At 44.4% G+C, this 17,956-nt stretch overlaps 1 protein-coding gene across 3 annotated transcripts in view; it reads right to left on the bottom strand.

Annotated features, from left to right (window-relative positions):
• LOC106590158 (POU domain, class 6, transcription factor 2) overlaps positions 1 to 17,956 on the bottom strand; it is a 90,790-nt gene that overhangs the window by 58,077 nt on the left and 14,757 nt on the right. For 2 of the 3 annotated variants that reach the window (XM_014180823.2, XM_014180821.2), the window contains exons 3-4: positions 12,298 to 12,395; positions 5,691 to 5,913 (exon numbers count right to left, since the gene is read on the bottom strand). In XM_014180823.2, coding sequence (XP_014036298.1) covers positions 5,691 to 5,913; positions 12,298 to 12,395 — 321 coding nt within the window. The remainder of the gene's footprint in view (positions 1 to 5,690; positions 5,914 to 12,297; positions 12,396 to 17,956) is intronic. The other variant, XM_014180822.2, reaches the window with a different exon arrangement.

The raw sequence follows: 17,956 nt of genomic DNA, 5'->3' as shown, positions 1-17,956 counted from the left end.
TCTACGTCCACGAGAGGAGCCAAGCTTACCCGAGTTTCTTCAAGAGCCTCCGAAGAGTGCCGATTTACCTCTTCCCGAGCCAATGCAGCTTGGCAGGGCTAGGCTGTCTCCAGCTGAACGCGTACGCAGACTTAACACCCAGAGTTGTCTGTATTGCGGTACTGCCGGTCATTAGGTGTCTACCTGTCCCTTTAAGATACCTAGCTCATTTGTAGGAATGAGTACTCTTATGGGTCTTAGGGATAATTTTGCATCTCCCCCTACTCGCCCCTCTCTCCATGCCGCCCTGCTGTGGGGCGACCAGTCCAAGTCTCTCCAGATATTCATCAACTCGGGGTCCGATATGAGTCTTATGGACGTTACCCTGGCGTCCGAGCTGAGCATCCCAACTCAACCCATCTTCATTCACATGGATGTTAGAGCACTGGACGGGCGCTCTCTAGGCCGGGTCACCCACCATACCACCCCCATCAACCTACGAGTGTCGGGGAACCACAGCGAGATGATCCAATTCCTGCTAAGTCACCGCAGGTTACCGTGGTATTGGGATTACCTTGGCTCCAGCAACACAATCTCTCTATTGACTGGTCTACTGGTGCCATCATCTGCTGGAGCCCGTTCTGCCACACTCATTGACTGAAGTCAGCTCTGCCTGCCCCGGGACGTCTTCCTGGGGGCTTGGAAATTGACCCGGACTTCTCCGCCAGGACGTCCGGGAGGGGTTCAGTAAGGCCCGGTCCACTTCGCTTCACAACACCGACTGGTACCCAAGAATGTCAAGCCTGATGCGCTGCCACGCCGCTATAGCCCTGCGGCTACACCTCATGAAGCCGAGACCATTCTCTCCTGCTCCAAGATCATTAGCCCCTCTGCTGTTCGTCCTCTGTTGCCCAGTACCCTCCGTATACTTCCTATTTTTCATGTGTCTAGATGTAAACCCATGTCTCACAGCCCTTTGTCTCCTGTTTTTTCCCCCTCTGTTCCTGTCTCTTGATTGTTCCTGTTTTTCCCAGTTTTGACCTTTTCTGCCCACCCTGAGAATGCCTGCCATCCTGTACCTTTGCCCCACTACTCTGGATTACCTACCTCTGCCTGACCTGACCCTGAGCCTGCCTACCGTCCTGTACCTTTGCCCCACTACTCTGGATTATTGACCCCCTAGACCTGTCATTTGCCTGCCCCTGTTACTGTAATAAACATTGTTACTTCGACACAGTCTGCATTTGGGTCTTACCTGAAACGTGATAGTTTGACCTTTTTTCAATTGACCTTTTTTTGTATATATTCATAAAAATGATGCCAGTTGATTAAGGATTTCGACTGGCTGAGAAGCGCTGTCTGTCTGTATCATCCGATTCATTAGTATGGGACAACAGGAGATTCAACATTGAAACAATGTTGCAAATGTCGGAGAGACAGACAGCAACGTTTATACAAATCTCCGCTGTTGAAAACTAAATATTAGTCTAAAAGAAATTGAGATTATAGTGGAGATCAAGTTTATAAATTGCTTGGCTGGGCTGATGAGACAGTGGATTGTGCAGTCAGATGGAACAGAGTAAATAGGCATTTTAACATCATATATTATTTAAATTGAACCTTTATTTAACTAGGCAAGTCAGTTAAGAACAAATTTTTATTTACAATGATGGCCTACCCTGGTCAAACCCAGACAATGCTGGGCCAATTCTGCACCACCCTATGGGACTCCCAATCACAGCTGTTTGTGATACAGCCTGGATTTGAACCAGGGTGTCTGTAATGACGCCTCTAACACTGAGATGCAGTGCCTTAGACCGCTGCGCCATTCGGGAGCCCAATTTAGCCGGTGGCAACTTGTGGAATAGACACCGGCTGGAATATTGTTTTAACCAATCAGCATTCAGGATTAGACCCTCGTTGTATTCTGATTTTCTACATTGCTTGTTTTGTCACATAAACTGAAATTAGGTGAACTATTATAAGTTTTGCATGGCTCATCTTTACCACCATGACTGTCTGCTGTAATGTTAGTTATTCTTAGGATTCTCAATATTAAAAATGTTATGTGACAGAGCTTTTTATTTGCTGCCAAGTACACACACATGCAAATGTGCGGGCGCGCACACACACATTGTATGACAGTATAGTTCAAACAAAGTGGCATGTTTGAAATGCACCAATGGTGGAATGGGGTAAGGAAAAGGGTATAGACAGGCATTCACTTTAAATCCCATGGTTCCTGGGAGCTGTGGTGCTGTGGTGAGCTAATCTCTTAAAAGAGCGGTGGCGTACCCCCACCTGCATTCAGCTGAGCGGGAGAGATGGAGTCTGACATGGACTAACTAGTGCACCACTTTGGTGTTGTAATGAGCAGAGTGATTTCCATAATTTGTATCATGTTAACACCCACTCACAACATGACAACGGTACCGATAGTGTTTGAGCGTTTTCATCAAACCATGGAGGAGACGTGTCTTTGATTACTACTGACATGTCTTCTCATTAGGCGGTACCGCTAGGTGAGTGGGATGCACAGCGTTTATCTACCTGGATCCCTGAGTGCCGTTTCAAGTGAGGCGAACAATACTCTCACCTCACCATTGGAACTGGGGTCTCTGATGTCATGTGCCTGGTGCCTGGGCTGAGAAAGAATAAGGACGGGATACGCTTATTAATAAGAAAGGGGTTTGTTTGGTTGAATTGAGTCTTGAATTAGTGCCGAGTCAGTCATAGAGAAAAGAAGCAGGCGAATGATGTTTCATTTATTTCCCTCCATTGAGCATTACAATTCTGCTTCTTTGATACTTTACAACTTACAATACAAGGAAGGCAATCTTGCATGGCCAATTACTGTAGGCTGTACGTGCAATAAAGCTGCATTGAAAATCCAATAAAATGTTATCACACTCGTAGAAAAAAAGGGTTCCAAAAGGGTTCTTCAGCTGTCCCCATGTGATAACTTTTTTGGGTTCTAGGTAGAACCCTTTTTTAGTTTCAGGTAGAACCGTTTGGGTCCCATGTAGGACCCTCTGTGGAAAGGGTTCTACGTGGAACCGTAGAAGGGGTTCTCCTATGGGGACAGCCGAAGAACCCTTTTAGGTTCTAGATAGAACCATTTTTTCTAAGAGTGCAGGGTATTTATGTGAGTAATCTATACTTCCAAGAATGCTATATCTAGTTCGCTACTTGTTGTGCAACAGTTTTTCGCTTCATTCACCTATCTAATTATACAATATACAACAGTAATATAGTAATAATTACGTCAAACTATGTTAATTACAGTTAATCAATATGCATCATCACATAATTGGACAAACAGCATAACCCTAAACTAGTTTGCAGGTACAACAGTGTAAACTCCGTTACACAAGATACCTTTCTCCCTTGTTTAGTTTCAATGGGAATTTGTTTGTACAGAATGCTTCCTGGCATAAATCATTCTGACAAATAACAAGTTACACTGGGTGCTGCTGTGTTTACCGTGTCCGCGACAAGATGCTGCTGCTGCTCCGTTTTATTTAAGCAGCAGCTCCAACTTTACTGCACAACCTCATTACAATGACGGTTATTCATCACTCTGTCTCACTCTCACAACTCTCCAGCCTGCACACTCCTCTCTCTCCCGCCCTATCTCCCGCTCTCGCTCTCTTTCTCTGTCTCGCCCCTCTCTCTCTCTCTCGCTCTCTATTCATTTTAAAGAAGGATCTTAGACGAGGCAAAACGCCAGGAGTTTTTAACGAGAGATAAGCGATCAAAGATGCTTAACGGGAATCGTTTGGCTCTCACATTTCTCTGCTTATCGCAGTTGTAAGAATGTTTAGCACCTTAAAAAAGCTGATGGGGTGAACAATACGGATTAAAAAGCCAGTGAGCGCTGACAGAAAAGGTATACTTTTTAGCATCACATTTGGGCATTTGTTAAAGCGTGGAAAAAGTGGAATCCATCCTGGCTATAGTAGCTACTAAATTGTGCTATGTACTGTGAATTCAACCCCCCCCCCCAAGTCAAACAGCCATATTTGCTGATCATTAGCCGGGTCATTAGATTTAAATAGAGTCAGAGATCCTCCTGCAGTCTCATTACTGTAGGCTAACAGTTGTCTGTGTCTGTTCTGACGCTAATTAACCAGCGTAGCGGCGTGTCACGGTGCGGTGTAGCAGGGCTGTAAACACACTTGCTCCCGAGGTCGTGAAATGAGCTGGCTGCTAGCTCTGGGCACTGCAGGCGACAGCAGGGAGTAGGGACACTGACAACAGTAAATGTGTGATTAATCAGGGCTGAGGGGGACTGGGGTGAGTGGGGGTGGAGAGGGCGAAAGGGCGAGGGCAGGGGCAAGGGGCAGGCCGGGGCTGCCTGACAGAGGTGCTGTGCCAGCAGGCCTCATAGTCAGCAGGGCCCTGATGAGCTCCGACAGGGGAGAGTGGAGGGGCGCCGCGTGGCCAGAGGGCCCTGGACACAGTCAAGACATTTAGCTTCACTCCTGACTTGTGTCACTTTCTCTCCGCGGAGGTCCCTTCAATGCGTCCCCTCTCAGATAGGACGGGAGGGGAACGTGTGAATACGTCTGTGCGCTTAAAAAGAAACCGCAGAGGCATTTCCTTCCTTAGCTTTGTACCCAACGAATGGTGTCTGTTAAAATGGCGTCTGTTAAAAAAGACGATTGAGAGGTGTAGGTTATGTTCCTTCGACATTATGACAATGTGTTTGTCAGTCGGTTATCACAGCCTCTGGCTTGTCCCACATACAATATGAGAAGTTGTTGAAGTGTGAGACAGACAGACCTTCTGGTCCCATTATCCTCCGTTGCTCCGGGATACATTGGAGGGGCTTCAATGGCTAGATAGATGTGGGGTTTATTAAAAGCTCACCCCATAGCGATGATGCACGTTGTTATTTATGCATGTTTGTGTCCATTAGGGCTTCTACCTTCCTTCCCATTTCCTCACTCATTCCATCTGTCCATCCATTTCCTCACATGAAGAGAAGGTGGGGTGGGGGTCTCCTCTCTATGCACTTTGTGCTGCACTGGCATTATTGTAATCTCCACCCAAAAACACACTGCTTTACATGCAGCCTGGCATCTTTTTACATTAGCGACTCCAGGAACCCTCTCATCCAACATTCATGACTGAAGGTTTCCCCAGCCATCCCTCAGTCTAATGGTATAAAAGAGACAATGTTTTAAACATTAAAATGAAAACCATTTACAACTATGATCAAAAGAGAACACTTGGGCATTAAAGTTTAAAAGGCGAGGATAAGTACAGCCACGTGGACGGATGGATGAGGAAGGAAAGAGAGAAAAGAGAGTACAGTGCACTCTTACACAGAGAAAACAGGCACAAAGTGCTTTTGCGCCGCGCGGCAAAACGCTGACCTGTAATTAATATGGCTCTTTCTCCAGGAAAGTTGAAGATGAGCGGCTTTTTGGAACATAACCCCCCCGAAACTCTTTTTATCCCCTCTGGGTTTTTTAGATTGACATTTTTTACAGGTGAATCGTAACACATAACCTGTGTAGCATAAACTGTACATACTGGTACGTACAGTGTGTGAGGGCTAAGTACTTTTGGTGAATGTTATAACATAAGATTACTGCTGTTATTACGTCAAATGCATGCATTTATACGCATTACTGTCAAAATGACTGTAAATTGAGTCTCCCACCCTGTCCTCTATAGGTTATCTGGTGGAGTGGCCCTCTTACCTTGCAGGTTCTGTAGGGGAAGGGTCATGATGCCCTGTGCGGCTGCTGCAGCCATCAGGCCCTGGATGTTGGCCGTGGGCAGCGAGAGCACCAGCCCCTGCTGGCCTCCCAGGTGGCCGCCTGTATTGAAGGGAATGAGGATGGGCTGGTTCAGGCCTGGAGACCCCCCGGCCAGCTGCTGGGCTAGTTGCTGAGCCACCAGCAGAGACTGAATAGAAAGACACTGGGTTACAAAAATGTATTGACATTAGTAAAAGGCATAGTGAAGGTGATGAATGTATTAGTATGCATAGTAGCGAGAGGTCACATTCCCCTTCCATTTCATCCATAGGTTTATGAGTGTCTTGTGTCGGGATATGGAACGAACCATTCATAAAGATACATTATGATATTCACGTCAAATTCATCTGGGAGGGAATTAATGGGTTAACAAGGTAACCACACATGTAACGCTCATTTCACTCAAGGGACTGAAGTGCTTTAATCAATGTGCTGCTCTGATGAATGCTGTTGTTTTTGTTGATGACACCTGCTTTGAAACATGCCACAGCCAGAGTGACAGTCAGAACGCAGCGTGGCTTATTGGCGTGTGGAAAAAGGAATACAACGCCAACCTTTGAATGAGAGCAGTGCATTTTCCTCTCAGACGGATGCAGAATGGTTTACATTTCATTACAGTGAACGCACAGGTTTTGCTCGCCTGAGGTAGAGTATGTCATGATACGCTGTAGACCAGACTATTTACCAAGAGAGTTTTTATCTATATTTTTCGTAGCTGTCTATTTACCACCAGAAACCGATGCTGGCACGAAGACCGTACTCAACGACCTGTATACACGCTCCTCCAGGGGCGGCGCTCCTAGTGGCCGGGGACTTTAATGCAGGGAAACTTCAATCCGTTTTACCTCATTTCTACCAGCATGTTACAAAAAGAAACTCTAGACCACCTTTACTCCACATACAGAGACGCGTACAAAGCTCTCCCTCAACCTCCATTGAGCAAGTCTGACCACAGCTCAGCTCAACGTTCAACACCATAGTGCCCTCAAAGCTCATCACTAAGATAAGGACCCTGTGACTAAACACCTCCCTCCGCAACTGGATCCTGGACTTCCTGAAGGGCTGCCCCCAGGTGGTAAGGGTAGGCAACAACACATCTGCCACGCTAATCCTCAACACGGGTGGGCCCCTCAGGGGTGCATGCTTAGTCCCCTCCTGTACTCCCTGTTCACCCATGACTGCGTGGCCAAGCACGACTCCAACACCACCATTAGCAGACGACACAACGGTGGTAGGACTGATCTCCGACAACGATGAGACAACCTACAGGGAGGAGGTCAGAGACCTAGCAGTGTGGTGCCAGGACAACAGCCTCTCCCTCAACGTGATCAAGACAAAGGAGATGATCGTGGACTACAGGAAAAGGAGGGCCGAGCACCTCCCCATTCTCATCGACGGGGCTGTAGTGGAGCAGGTTGAGAGCTTCAAGTTCCTTGGTGTCCACATCACCAACAAACTAATATGGTCAAAACACACCAAGACAGTTATGAAGAGGGTATGACAGCGCCTATTTCCCCTCAGGAGACTGAAAAGATTTGGCATGGGTCCTCAGATTCTCAAAACGTTCTACAGCTGCACCATCGATAGCATCCTGACTGGTTGCATCACTGCCTGGTATGGCAACTGCTCGGCCTCCGACCGCAAGGCACTACAGAGGGTGGTGCGTACGGCCCAGTACATCACTGGGGCCAAGCTTCCTGCCATCCAGGACCTATATACTAGGTGGTGTCAGAGGAAGTCCTTAAAAATTGCCAAAGATTCCAGCCATCCTAGTCATAGACTGTTCTCTCTGCTACTGCACGGCAAGCGGTACCGGAGCACCAAGTCTAGGTCCAAAAGGCTTCTTAACAGCTTCTACCCTCAAGCAATACAACTGCTGAACAGCTCATCAAATGGCTACTCAGACTATTTGCATTGACCCTCTCCCCTTTTTTTCACGCTGCTGCTACTCGCTATTTATTATGTATTATCTATGCATAGTCACTTTACCCCTACCTACACGTACATATTACCCCAATTACCTTGACTAACCTGTACCCCCGCACATTGACTCGGTACCGGTACCACCTGTATATAGCCTCGTTATTGTTATTTTATTGTTGCTCTTTTATTTTTTACTTTCGTTTATTTTGTATATATTTTTTTAAACTCTTATTTTTCTTAAAACTGCATTGTTGGTTAAGGGCTTGTAAGTAAGCATTTCACGGTAAGGTGTACACCTGTTGTAGTCGGTGCATGTGACAAATAAAATTGGATTTGATTTGACCTCTGGTACCCTAGAATCAGTCATTTCGCAAATATCAGCACTTTCCTCCTTTGCTAGAAGATACAGTACATCACTGACTTCATGTCAGCATTCACTAATATTAGTAGGTAGAATCTGTGCAGTCATAGACACAGACGCTAAGATATGTTATCTGGAGTATTGCCAGGAGATCTTTGGCAGAGTAGAGGAGCAGTTCAAATGTATCTTCACAGGGTGTGGGTTTGCAAATATACAGACAACATTTATATTGCCACAGTGCTTTGACCCCGAGTTTAATTCATGTTCTTTACACAAGATGTGGAAAGGTTGCAGCGCCATCGGGAATACAGAGCTGTGACATCCAGATATTTATTCAACTTGATATCATCGAGATTTTCTTCAGTTTGCCAGATGCAGACTTCTCATAAAGTCATCAGAGGACACAAGCGTTTTACATGGTGTAAAACCACATTCCTGAAATATCTGCTGGGTTGTGCCTCTAGACAGAAAGAATGCATGGTGTCTTTGTGTCCAAGCCCAGGCTAAAACACGTCCCTTAAACGTCTCAGCTCCTGTACGCCTGTAGTTCACCTGCCTGCCCTGCGACCTCGGCGCTGCTCCTGCTCTGCATGACTCCTCTACGCTGACCTGAGTCCACAAAACTTTAACAGTACTAGGCAGCTATCTGCTTCTATTTTGAATGGGGCGTCTGTGGCGAGGGAGCGGAGGGGCCGACTGGTGCCAACACGCCACCATACTTCCAGGCTTGGTGCTGCTGGGTGACAGCGGTGTCACTAAGATAACCCGGCGCGCTAAGGAAAGCAAGCACCAGTTCCCGACATAATCCCAGTTTAAGGAATGTGATGTTACACCGGTTTAAAGCCAAGAGGCTGGGAGAGATAGGAAGGTGAAACACTAGCATTTAAACAGAAAACAGGGCAAGAGAAAACCTACATCTGTTTCTAATTTCCTCATGTATTTGTTTCACCAACACCTTTGATCAAAAGGTGACCAGGGACGAAGCTTTAGTAGTCAATGACATGGGGAGAGGTTTAGTGCTAGCAACTGTATCCTGTAAACAAAACTGATTAAATAACAATGATTCTTGTTTTTTTTTTTTATTATAAACCGGGTGGTTCGAGCCCTGAATGCTGATGGGCTGACAGCCGTAGTATATCAGACCGTATACCAGGGTATGACAAAACATTTCTTTTCACTGCTCTAATTACATTGGTCAACAGTTTATAATAGCAATAAGGCTCCTCGGACATTTGTGGTATACGGCCAATATACTGTACCACGGCTAAGGGCTGTATCCAGGCACTCTGCGTTGCGTCGTGCGTAAGAACAGCCCTTAGCCATGGTATATTGGCCATATACCACACCCCCTCATGCCTTATTGCTTAAATAGTCAATACGCATTAGGTTTAAAAAACATTCAGAAGCATTTTAGTTTGCTTTGAAGTACTATAGAAAATCATAACACAAAGGAGTGCCACTAGTTGACTTTGAACGTATTCCAAATTACGTTTGTCATGAGCTATAAATAAGGAATTAGTCATTTGAGTGAGCAAAGACTAACCATCAAAGGACAATAACAAAGGGGGGAATTTTGTCAGCACAAGTGACATATGTTTAATCTTGTTTTTTAAAGTAAATTTCATGTTGAATTGTAGCGGCAGATAATCAAAGACATCTTTGAACATTCATTTCAACTTCAAATGAAATGAGATCCTTTTCGCCTGACACTGAAGACAGAGCTACATGGAAGGGAATGATATTAAAAAACAATTCTACATACATCAAATGTACTGCTGATTTATTATTACAAGCACGTGTCTGCCAGCTTCAGAGCACTTCCAGTAAATAAGACCCCTTGCTATTTGTCTTTAGGCAGTGTTTGTTGCTGGGCGGCTCATGGCTTTTGTGAAGAGAAGAGGGGGGGCAGTTTAGAAATTGATTGTCTACCTATCTCGCTCCGGTAAAACATGCAAAGTGTGAGTACTAATTTAACTGAACATCAGATCTGAAAAACAAGCCTCTGGCCACCACCACATTCCAGATCATAAAAACTATACTGTCTTTTAAAATACCAGAGCATTATAGTAAACAACCCATTCTGCTTCCTTAGGGTATCTTTGTGAATAGTTCGGCATTATTTCCCATTCTTTGTTTGTCTTGCCTGTCTTTCCAACACTGGTCTAGTGGGGATGGTGTGGTACTGGCTTTGGCATGGCTGACAGCTGAGTGTGGAGGAGTGGGGCTCCAAGGGAGCAGGCAAGTGTTCTGGGTTGGAGTTTGGCTCTGGATGGGGTCTGAGTAGGAATCCAGACCTGGATAAGGTACCCTGCCTCTCTGCATGTGTTCTGGGTCGAGTTGGGCCCTGGATGGGGTCTGGGGTGGGGTCTGGGTGGGGCTGGATGGGGCTTTAGACCTAGATGAGGTACCCTGCCTCTCTGCGTGTGTCTGGGTCGAGTTGGGCTCTGAATGGGGTCTGGGTGGGGCTGGATGGGGCTTTAGACCTAGATGAGGTACCCTGCCTCTCTGCCCATTAGGGGCCAGCAGGCCCTTCCATCTGCAGCCCAGGCAGGCTCTGAGAAATTGCCCGTAATCACAGAGATAGACGACTTTTGTCGGGGGGGAGGAAGGCGCATTCATGTTGGGTAAACTACCCTCGGATAATGGCTGTTCGCACAATATCCGGCTCCGGAGAGAGGATCTATCAAAACATATTGATCCCGAAACAGGAGAATTGGTTATGGCATGCGCAACGCCTTTGTTTCTGAAAAGTGTTAGATTCACTGAGACTGTACTGACAGCATTAATATATTAGACTGAGACTGTTGGGGGAACAATCTCTCGTAGCTCATACAGTAGGCTCTGGCACAACCAGCTGCACTAAAGCATTTCTATTTGGTCTAATACCCTTCTTTAGCATCCGTGTATTAAACAGCTATCATGTCTCTCATCAACAATGTGGTTTTAATCAGCCTGGTTGTCGGCTGCTCATTCTGCTGAGCTGAGTGAGATAATTCAGCAGGGAACTCAGTGAGTTAGTCTCTCTTCCCCTCACGTATCCTCTTTTGTTTACCCTGATGAGGATTGATTCGGTAGCGGATCCCTTAATTGAGTAACACTGAGTGCCGTGTCCCAAATGGCACCCTATTCCTTATTCCCTAGAGCACTACTTTTAACCAGGGCCCATGGAGCTCAGGTCAAAAGTAGTGCACTATAAAGGGAATAGGGTGTCATTTGGGATGCGAACCCCTGAGTGCCGGGAGAGTGTGCTCATTAAGGGAAGGGAGGGAGGGAAGCTCTGTGCCTGCTTGGTTGCCTGTCTGGCTGTTCACACTACTGTGTTTAGGGAGGTGACAGTGAGACAGCACTAATGAGATAAATGTTCATTAAACATGGCAGAGCCACCAGCCCAGTAAAACCAATCACATATGCTGGCTGTCCTATTGAGCTGTTTAGTAGGGCTGCCTGGGGTTGGAGTGAGTTTTGTTGGCCTTGAAGGGGAGGGGCAGAGGAAATGTAAACAACTCTCTATATATTCTATGTTGATGACAAAGTGATCACCAAAAAACTGCTTCATAGTATATGCTCATAAAGACATCTCAACTGATTATCTTTGGGGAGGATTTGATATAATTTGGAGATAATTTTCATGCTCTTCTGTATCTGGTGAAATTATGTGTTTAGGTGCAGCCAGTGGTGTAAAGTACTTAAGTACTACTTCAGTCGTTTTTGGGGGGTATCTGTACGTTTTACTTACTTATATTTGATAACTTTTACTTTTACTTCACTACGTTTCTAAAGAAAATAATGTACTTTTTACTCAATACATTTTCCCTGACACCCAAAAGTAGTCGTTACATTTTGAATGCTTAGCAGAACAGGAAATGGTCCAATTCACACATTTATCAAGATAACATCCCCGGTCATCTCCACTGCTTCTGATCTGGCAGACTCACTAAACACAAATGCTTTGTTTGTAAATTATGTCTGAGTGTTGGAGTGTGCCCCTGGAGTGTGCCCCTTAATATAAGGAATTTTTGATTATTCGTACTTTAACTTTTGATACTTAAGTATAATTTAGCAATTACATTTACTTTTGAGACTTAAGTATACTTAAAACCAAATACTTTTAGACTTTTACTCAAGGAGTATTTCACTGGGTGACTTTCAGTTTTACTTGAGTCATTTTCTATTAAAGTATCTTTACTTTTACTCAACTTTGACAATTGGGTACTTTTTCCACCACTGGGTGCAGGTCAATAGGAGACATGGAGAGACACCCACCTGTGGTCCCACCGGGTAGGCGGGGTGACACTGTCCCAGCTGACTCTGTTCTGACGGGCTGCTGCTGGCATCAGACTGGACAGAGCCATCACGGGCTCCTGAAGTAGAGAAAGATAGAGGGGGAGGGAGAGAGAGAGATGTTAATCCACTATAACATTGAAACAATCATGCCCAAAAAAACCATCCACACGCAGACATAGCCAGCTGTGATCACACAGCCCCGAGTACGGAGGGGAGAGGATTTTGTGTTAAAGTGATATATCAATAACCGCTGCGGCACCGTTCACAATCAGCGCTGAATAAACCACCCGCCAGCTGAGAGTCTCATTGATGTGAGGATGATGCTTACCAGGCAGCCGCTCCCCCGACGGCCTCGATTACAGCTGAGGGATGAGAGATGGAGGGCCACATAAACTGTGGGGCCCGGCCCTGCATTATTCCCACATTTACATTGTTGAGTATCATCACCCATCTAACCCCCCTTCCCCCTTGTACCAGAAGACAGCCTGTGGCTATGAGACACAATTAGACCTGTTTCCTACAGTATGAGGCCACGGCGGAGCAAGGAGGAGCACATCCGACAGGGACATGATAATAAGCCTGGCCTGCTGTGTGATGTGACGGCAGGAGAGAAAACAAAACCACTCAGGGTGGGTGGGCGGTGAGACACAGGCCCTGTGTCCCAAATGGCACCCTATTCCCTATGTAGGGCACTACTTTTGACCGGGGCCCATAGCGCACCATTTGGGACACAGGACACGGACTGTTAAAACATGGACCCTCGCTCTCAGCATCTCTCAACAGCTCATGCGCATCTCAGACCTCGGTCATCATGTGTGATGACGTGCTTTGATAGAAAAGTCCCTTGCCACTATAGTACAGTTTTTATAGGTCCCTTCTGCCTAGCTGTTGTAACTTTTATACTGTAGATAAACCATGAAACTATTCACCAAAAGTATATTCCTTCAGATAGTTCAATGATAAACTATTTGCTTTTATACCATATGGGCTAACTTGTATAACGTCCATCTTTGCCAAAAGTCAAGAACATTGATCACAGGTCAAAAGAAGTCATCAATACAGAGGTCTCGGCATATTGATATTTTCTCTAAATGCAGCCATACGTCAATGGTAGGCTACTATACAACTCTTTCAATGTATTGTACAACAGATTAAAACTCACTTTCCACAAAAAAATTGAATTCAAGTTGGTAAAAGAAGTAAACAAATCAAGGAAAGTAGGAAAGCGAGTGGGAGAGTTCTAGAGAAAGCGAAAGAACGTGAATACACTTGTGTATCCCTTTTCAATTTGAGCAAGTTACAAGAAGAAAAATATATCTAAAACAATCACTGCATCAAAGTTTGACCTTTGTATTACTGAAGGCTTTACTGTCAAGATGTGGTTGCTGGTTGGTTGTGTGGGACTGGGAAGGTTACAAATTTGCGCATTACTTCCAAAACTCCACTCTGCCATCCAAAATCATCTCATCTTTACATAAACTCCACTCTGCCATCCAAAATCATCTCATCTTTACATAAACTCCAAATAATTGGTGAATGGCATGACCCATCAAATGAACCTTAAGCATTTGATGCTTGATTTAATTGCCCTGGGGGACAAGCCTGCATTTTGAGCTGGTTTCTACCTCTGGCTCACTGGGCCTGCGTCTTGATATTGGTCCACATAAACCCAAGCTTGTCAACCCTGCAGTCACTTAACATTAGACAGTGCAGTTTCTTACCAATTTTACCCATTATGGGTCAAACATAGCCCAACCCCAATGCCTTTAATTATTGAAGGGAAGAAAAAACCATTTTGAAGACAAAGGCTTTGGATTTGGACAGCAGAAACCTAGTCTCATCCTAACACCGGGGCAAACATTTCAAAAGAGGTTATCATAAGCGCAAGATGATGAGCTTAGTTTAGGGTTTCTCACTGATAAGATATATGACGTCAATTCAACCATTTCTTCTGACTTGATCTAATGTCTTTGAAGCCAAGTTTCTTCATATAACGACAACCGGAATTCACAAGTCAATCGAGGATCTCATTCATATTTGGGAATCCATTAGGCATTACTCAATAGCCACACTAGTTTCCAAACAATTTCGACAACTACAAGCACGCATATCATCAAATGTCATATCAAAGAATGGCACAAAAAAAAACGACAGTGGAATTGTACATTGAACACTGGCAGCAGTTCATCTCATTAGCATATATCCATTCCGTCTCAATATCAGAGATGAAATAAACAGCGGCTTGACTATGGCATCCACCCCTAATCAGAGGGATCACTCTGCTCTATTATTGATGAACGAATGAAAGTTTACAGCATGGCAATACCATCAATAAGTAATGAACGTAGTTGGTGTAGTGAATAATATATTCCATTTGATAAGCAGCGCAGAGGGCTATGGCTTATTAAATAACTGCTGTATGCCTTTCATTGCGTCATCTCGCAATAATTTTAGCGGGATGTTAAGAGAAAGCTTGATCTGCCTGCAAATATCTGTGACGTAAACACGTTGAGCTCTGGGAAAGGAATCGATAATAAATGAATGTACATGCACATCTTTTCCCTAAGGTGTTGGTCGTGATTTCTTTGACAAAATTAAAACGCTGACAGGAGAAATATCTTGGGAGTCCATCTTCAATTATCTTTTATTACTAGGTTCTTTGTTATTTTAACCAGTTTATATAATGTGAAGGTTTCTTTAAGTGGATTCCCTTTTGGACAGTAACACTGGACTGACAACAGCAATAATGACACTTGGAATGATAAAATGTTTGCTGAAATAATGTTTTATACGTATTTTCTCCTTATACGTTAATACAATTTTATACTTAGACTGAAGTAATTCCTTCACTATTTTATGCACAAAAATCCAGAAAACATCAATGTGTTCACATTTCATTTTGAATTGGTAAACTCTCTTTGGTACACTTTTCCCAGCATTGCAGCACATAGACCTCAAATTGAACTTAAGAGCTTAATGATTGTTATTATAAAATACAATTTCTCAACTCTGTTATTTGTGCTGATTTAACACAACAGAATAACCCCAAACTATCTCCCATATAGCCTAACCCCTGTCATCTCTTCTAAACTACAACAATAATGATTCCTATATCAGTGATCGGTGGCTTATGGTGTGGAAATATTCCCAATATCTGACACTAAATAAATTATCTTGCATTGATCACCTAAGTGGCGACTGGAGAGCCACGTTCAATGCCCACACAGGGCAGGGGGTTTGTATATGGGGTGCAAAGAGCTGCATTTAATTGACGTCATCCGCGGCTCGTCTCAATACAGAGTGCTGCCCCAAGCACAACACCACACAAAACAATTAGTCCGCATTTCATAAAGCAATCAGTATACCATCTACTCTAATGCAACAACTGCTTTATCCATTGACCATGTGAATGACATGGGTGTTATTGAAGGCTTTGTGTCCGAGTTAGCTTTCACCCCACTGCATTTATGAATCAATTTTTGTCCATAAAAGAAGCGTTAACACTTAAGCTATTTTAGTGGCGATGCATTATAAGCTGTCAAATATAGGAGAGAGCGCCACGGTAACGATTCAGGCTTTTCAAAATCAACCAGCCCATAAACTCCCCAACCCCCCTTTTTTAGTAATGGCTCTTTTCAAAAAGCTGGGCTGAGGGCATGTTGTTTCGTTATATAGCTGTTCTCATTGAGATGTAATATGCAGGTTGACGTTTATTGGGATGAATCTTGTCCTGGAGGCAGAGCTGAGTGATTTCTAGATGGGCCAGCGGCAAAGTCAAAATTGGCTAGACAAACTGTGCCTTTGGTCTTCATTTAAGGTTAGCACTTTGATTAAGGTTAGGGTTAGGGTTAAGGTTAGGGTTAGGTTTAAAATCCGATTTTATGACTTCGTTGCTGTGCCATCTAGTGGCTACCCTGCAGAGCTGCCTCCAGTACACGAGTCATCCTAATAAATGACAACGTGCATTTAATATATCAACAACAACAATTACTAAACGTATCTCAAAAACGGTTTATTCCCCCTCCATATTTATTATTCATGCTTTTTTTCTACTATTAAATATCAACACAATATCGACATTCAAAAGAAAACACATTTGTGCATTCTTATCATACAGTTTCTATTTGCTATGGAAATGTGGGTTTTTGTTCCTTATTGTTAAGCGCTAAACAAATGAGAGTGAAAGCCCAGGCTGCAGGAATCAATAGAGATTCACTGATGATGGGGGTCAGGGCATCATACTGGGCCAAAGAAATGACAAGTCACATCATACACAAGGTTTAATTCTATCAATACCAGACCAATTGTGCTGGATTGTTTGGCCATTGATTCCACTAATGCTTCTGAAATGCCTGACACGGCATAGCTTTTATGGTATTGGCACAAACACAAGTTTACTACACACAGGAGCGAAAGAGGGAGAGGAGGAGAGAGAGAGAGAGAGTTTCCTATTCCCCAGTAAGTCATACTGCATTATATCTGAAAATACTGTACATAAGAGAAGGGACAGTACTGCATAGTGCCCTGGATTTACAGTGGTTTAAATGGACACATACAATTAGATTTTTGATTTGTCAATAACTCAGCCATCTTTCGATCAATCCCTTAGCTTTTCTCAAACTAGGTTAAGACACGCACCATTGGCCTACGTTCCAAACGTCGGAAGCCTTTTTAAACCTCAAATACACTACACGTTTGACATTTCCTGTGTTGCAGGAACGTTGTCCTGCAAAAGGGTGATCAAATACGTCTGTAGCATTGTTCTGTCTTTCATTGAGCACACCAAAGCCCTCAACAATAACCCAGAGGATAATGTTCTGCCAATAACCTCTGGGTCCTCTTTATTAGATGGCTCCCTGAGGATGAGCAGGAAAGTAATACTCTGTTTAGAGACCCTCAGAGGAGAGGCTGGCTGGTTATACGTCAATAGCGTTTTTGGAGTCGGAACACACCAGACATTGACTGTTGAGTGGCTGCCTGTAATACCATTAGCTGCATTATCGTACACTAGAGCCTGGAGAGCTGTCATTTCCTTAATTAAGGGCCCAGCGCAGGGGCTTGGTGGTCAGGGGCCGAGCCAGTCTCTCTGGGCCCCTTATATTAATGGTTGATTTCTGCTGGAGCAGCAAGGAGCTCCAGACCCTACAGGCAAAAATATCAAATTCATTCATTATTCCACCAAGAAGTGGAATTATGGAGTCAAGGTATTACACGGGAAGCAAAGTAAAGCACATGGCAGTGTGGATTGGATTTTTCACCTCAGCAGTTCTTCAGCCACTTCTGGAGTCAGTAATTACAGGACCACCAGAGAACATGGGATGTGGGGGGGGGGGTATATAGACTGACTAGTCTGTCTTTCCATTAAGAAATTATTACAGGGTAAAAACAACGTTTTTGAAGTGTAGACCCCCCCTGTTGCAGCTCAGTGTAGTTATTGGTCATCGTTAGTATGTAAATGCAACTGATAACAGGGAAGTCGCATCCTCCCATAGTTATCCTCTCTTACATGGCCATGGGTCTTCCTCCAACAGGAAGTGCTCTCGGCCTGCTCTTACCTGCCTCTCCTCCTGCATTGAAGTGGACCAGGAGCCAAGCAGACTGGAGAGCACAAGTGGGACAGGATGAGGTCAATTGGAGA

The sequence above is a fragment of the Salmo salar genome, chromosome ssa29, assembly GCF_905237065.1.
Source record: "Salmo salar chromosome ssa29, Ssal_v3.1, whole genome shotgun sequence".
NCBI classification, from domain to species: Eukaryota; Metazoa; Chordata; class Actinopteri; order Salmoniformes; family Salmonidae; genus Salmo; species Salmo salar.
Note: the sequence above shows the minus strand (reverse complement) of the source record. Positions and strands in the feature narration are given on the sequence as shown.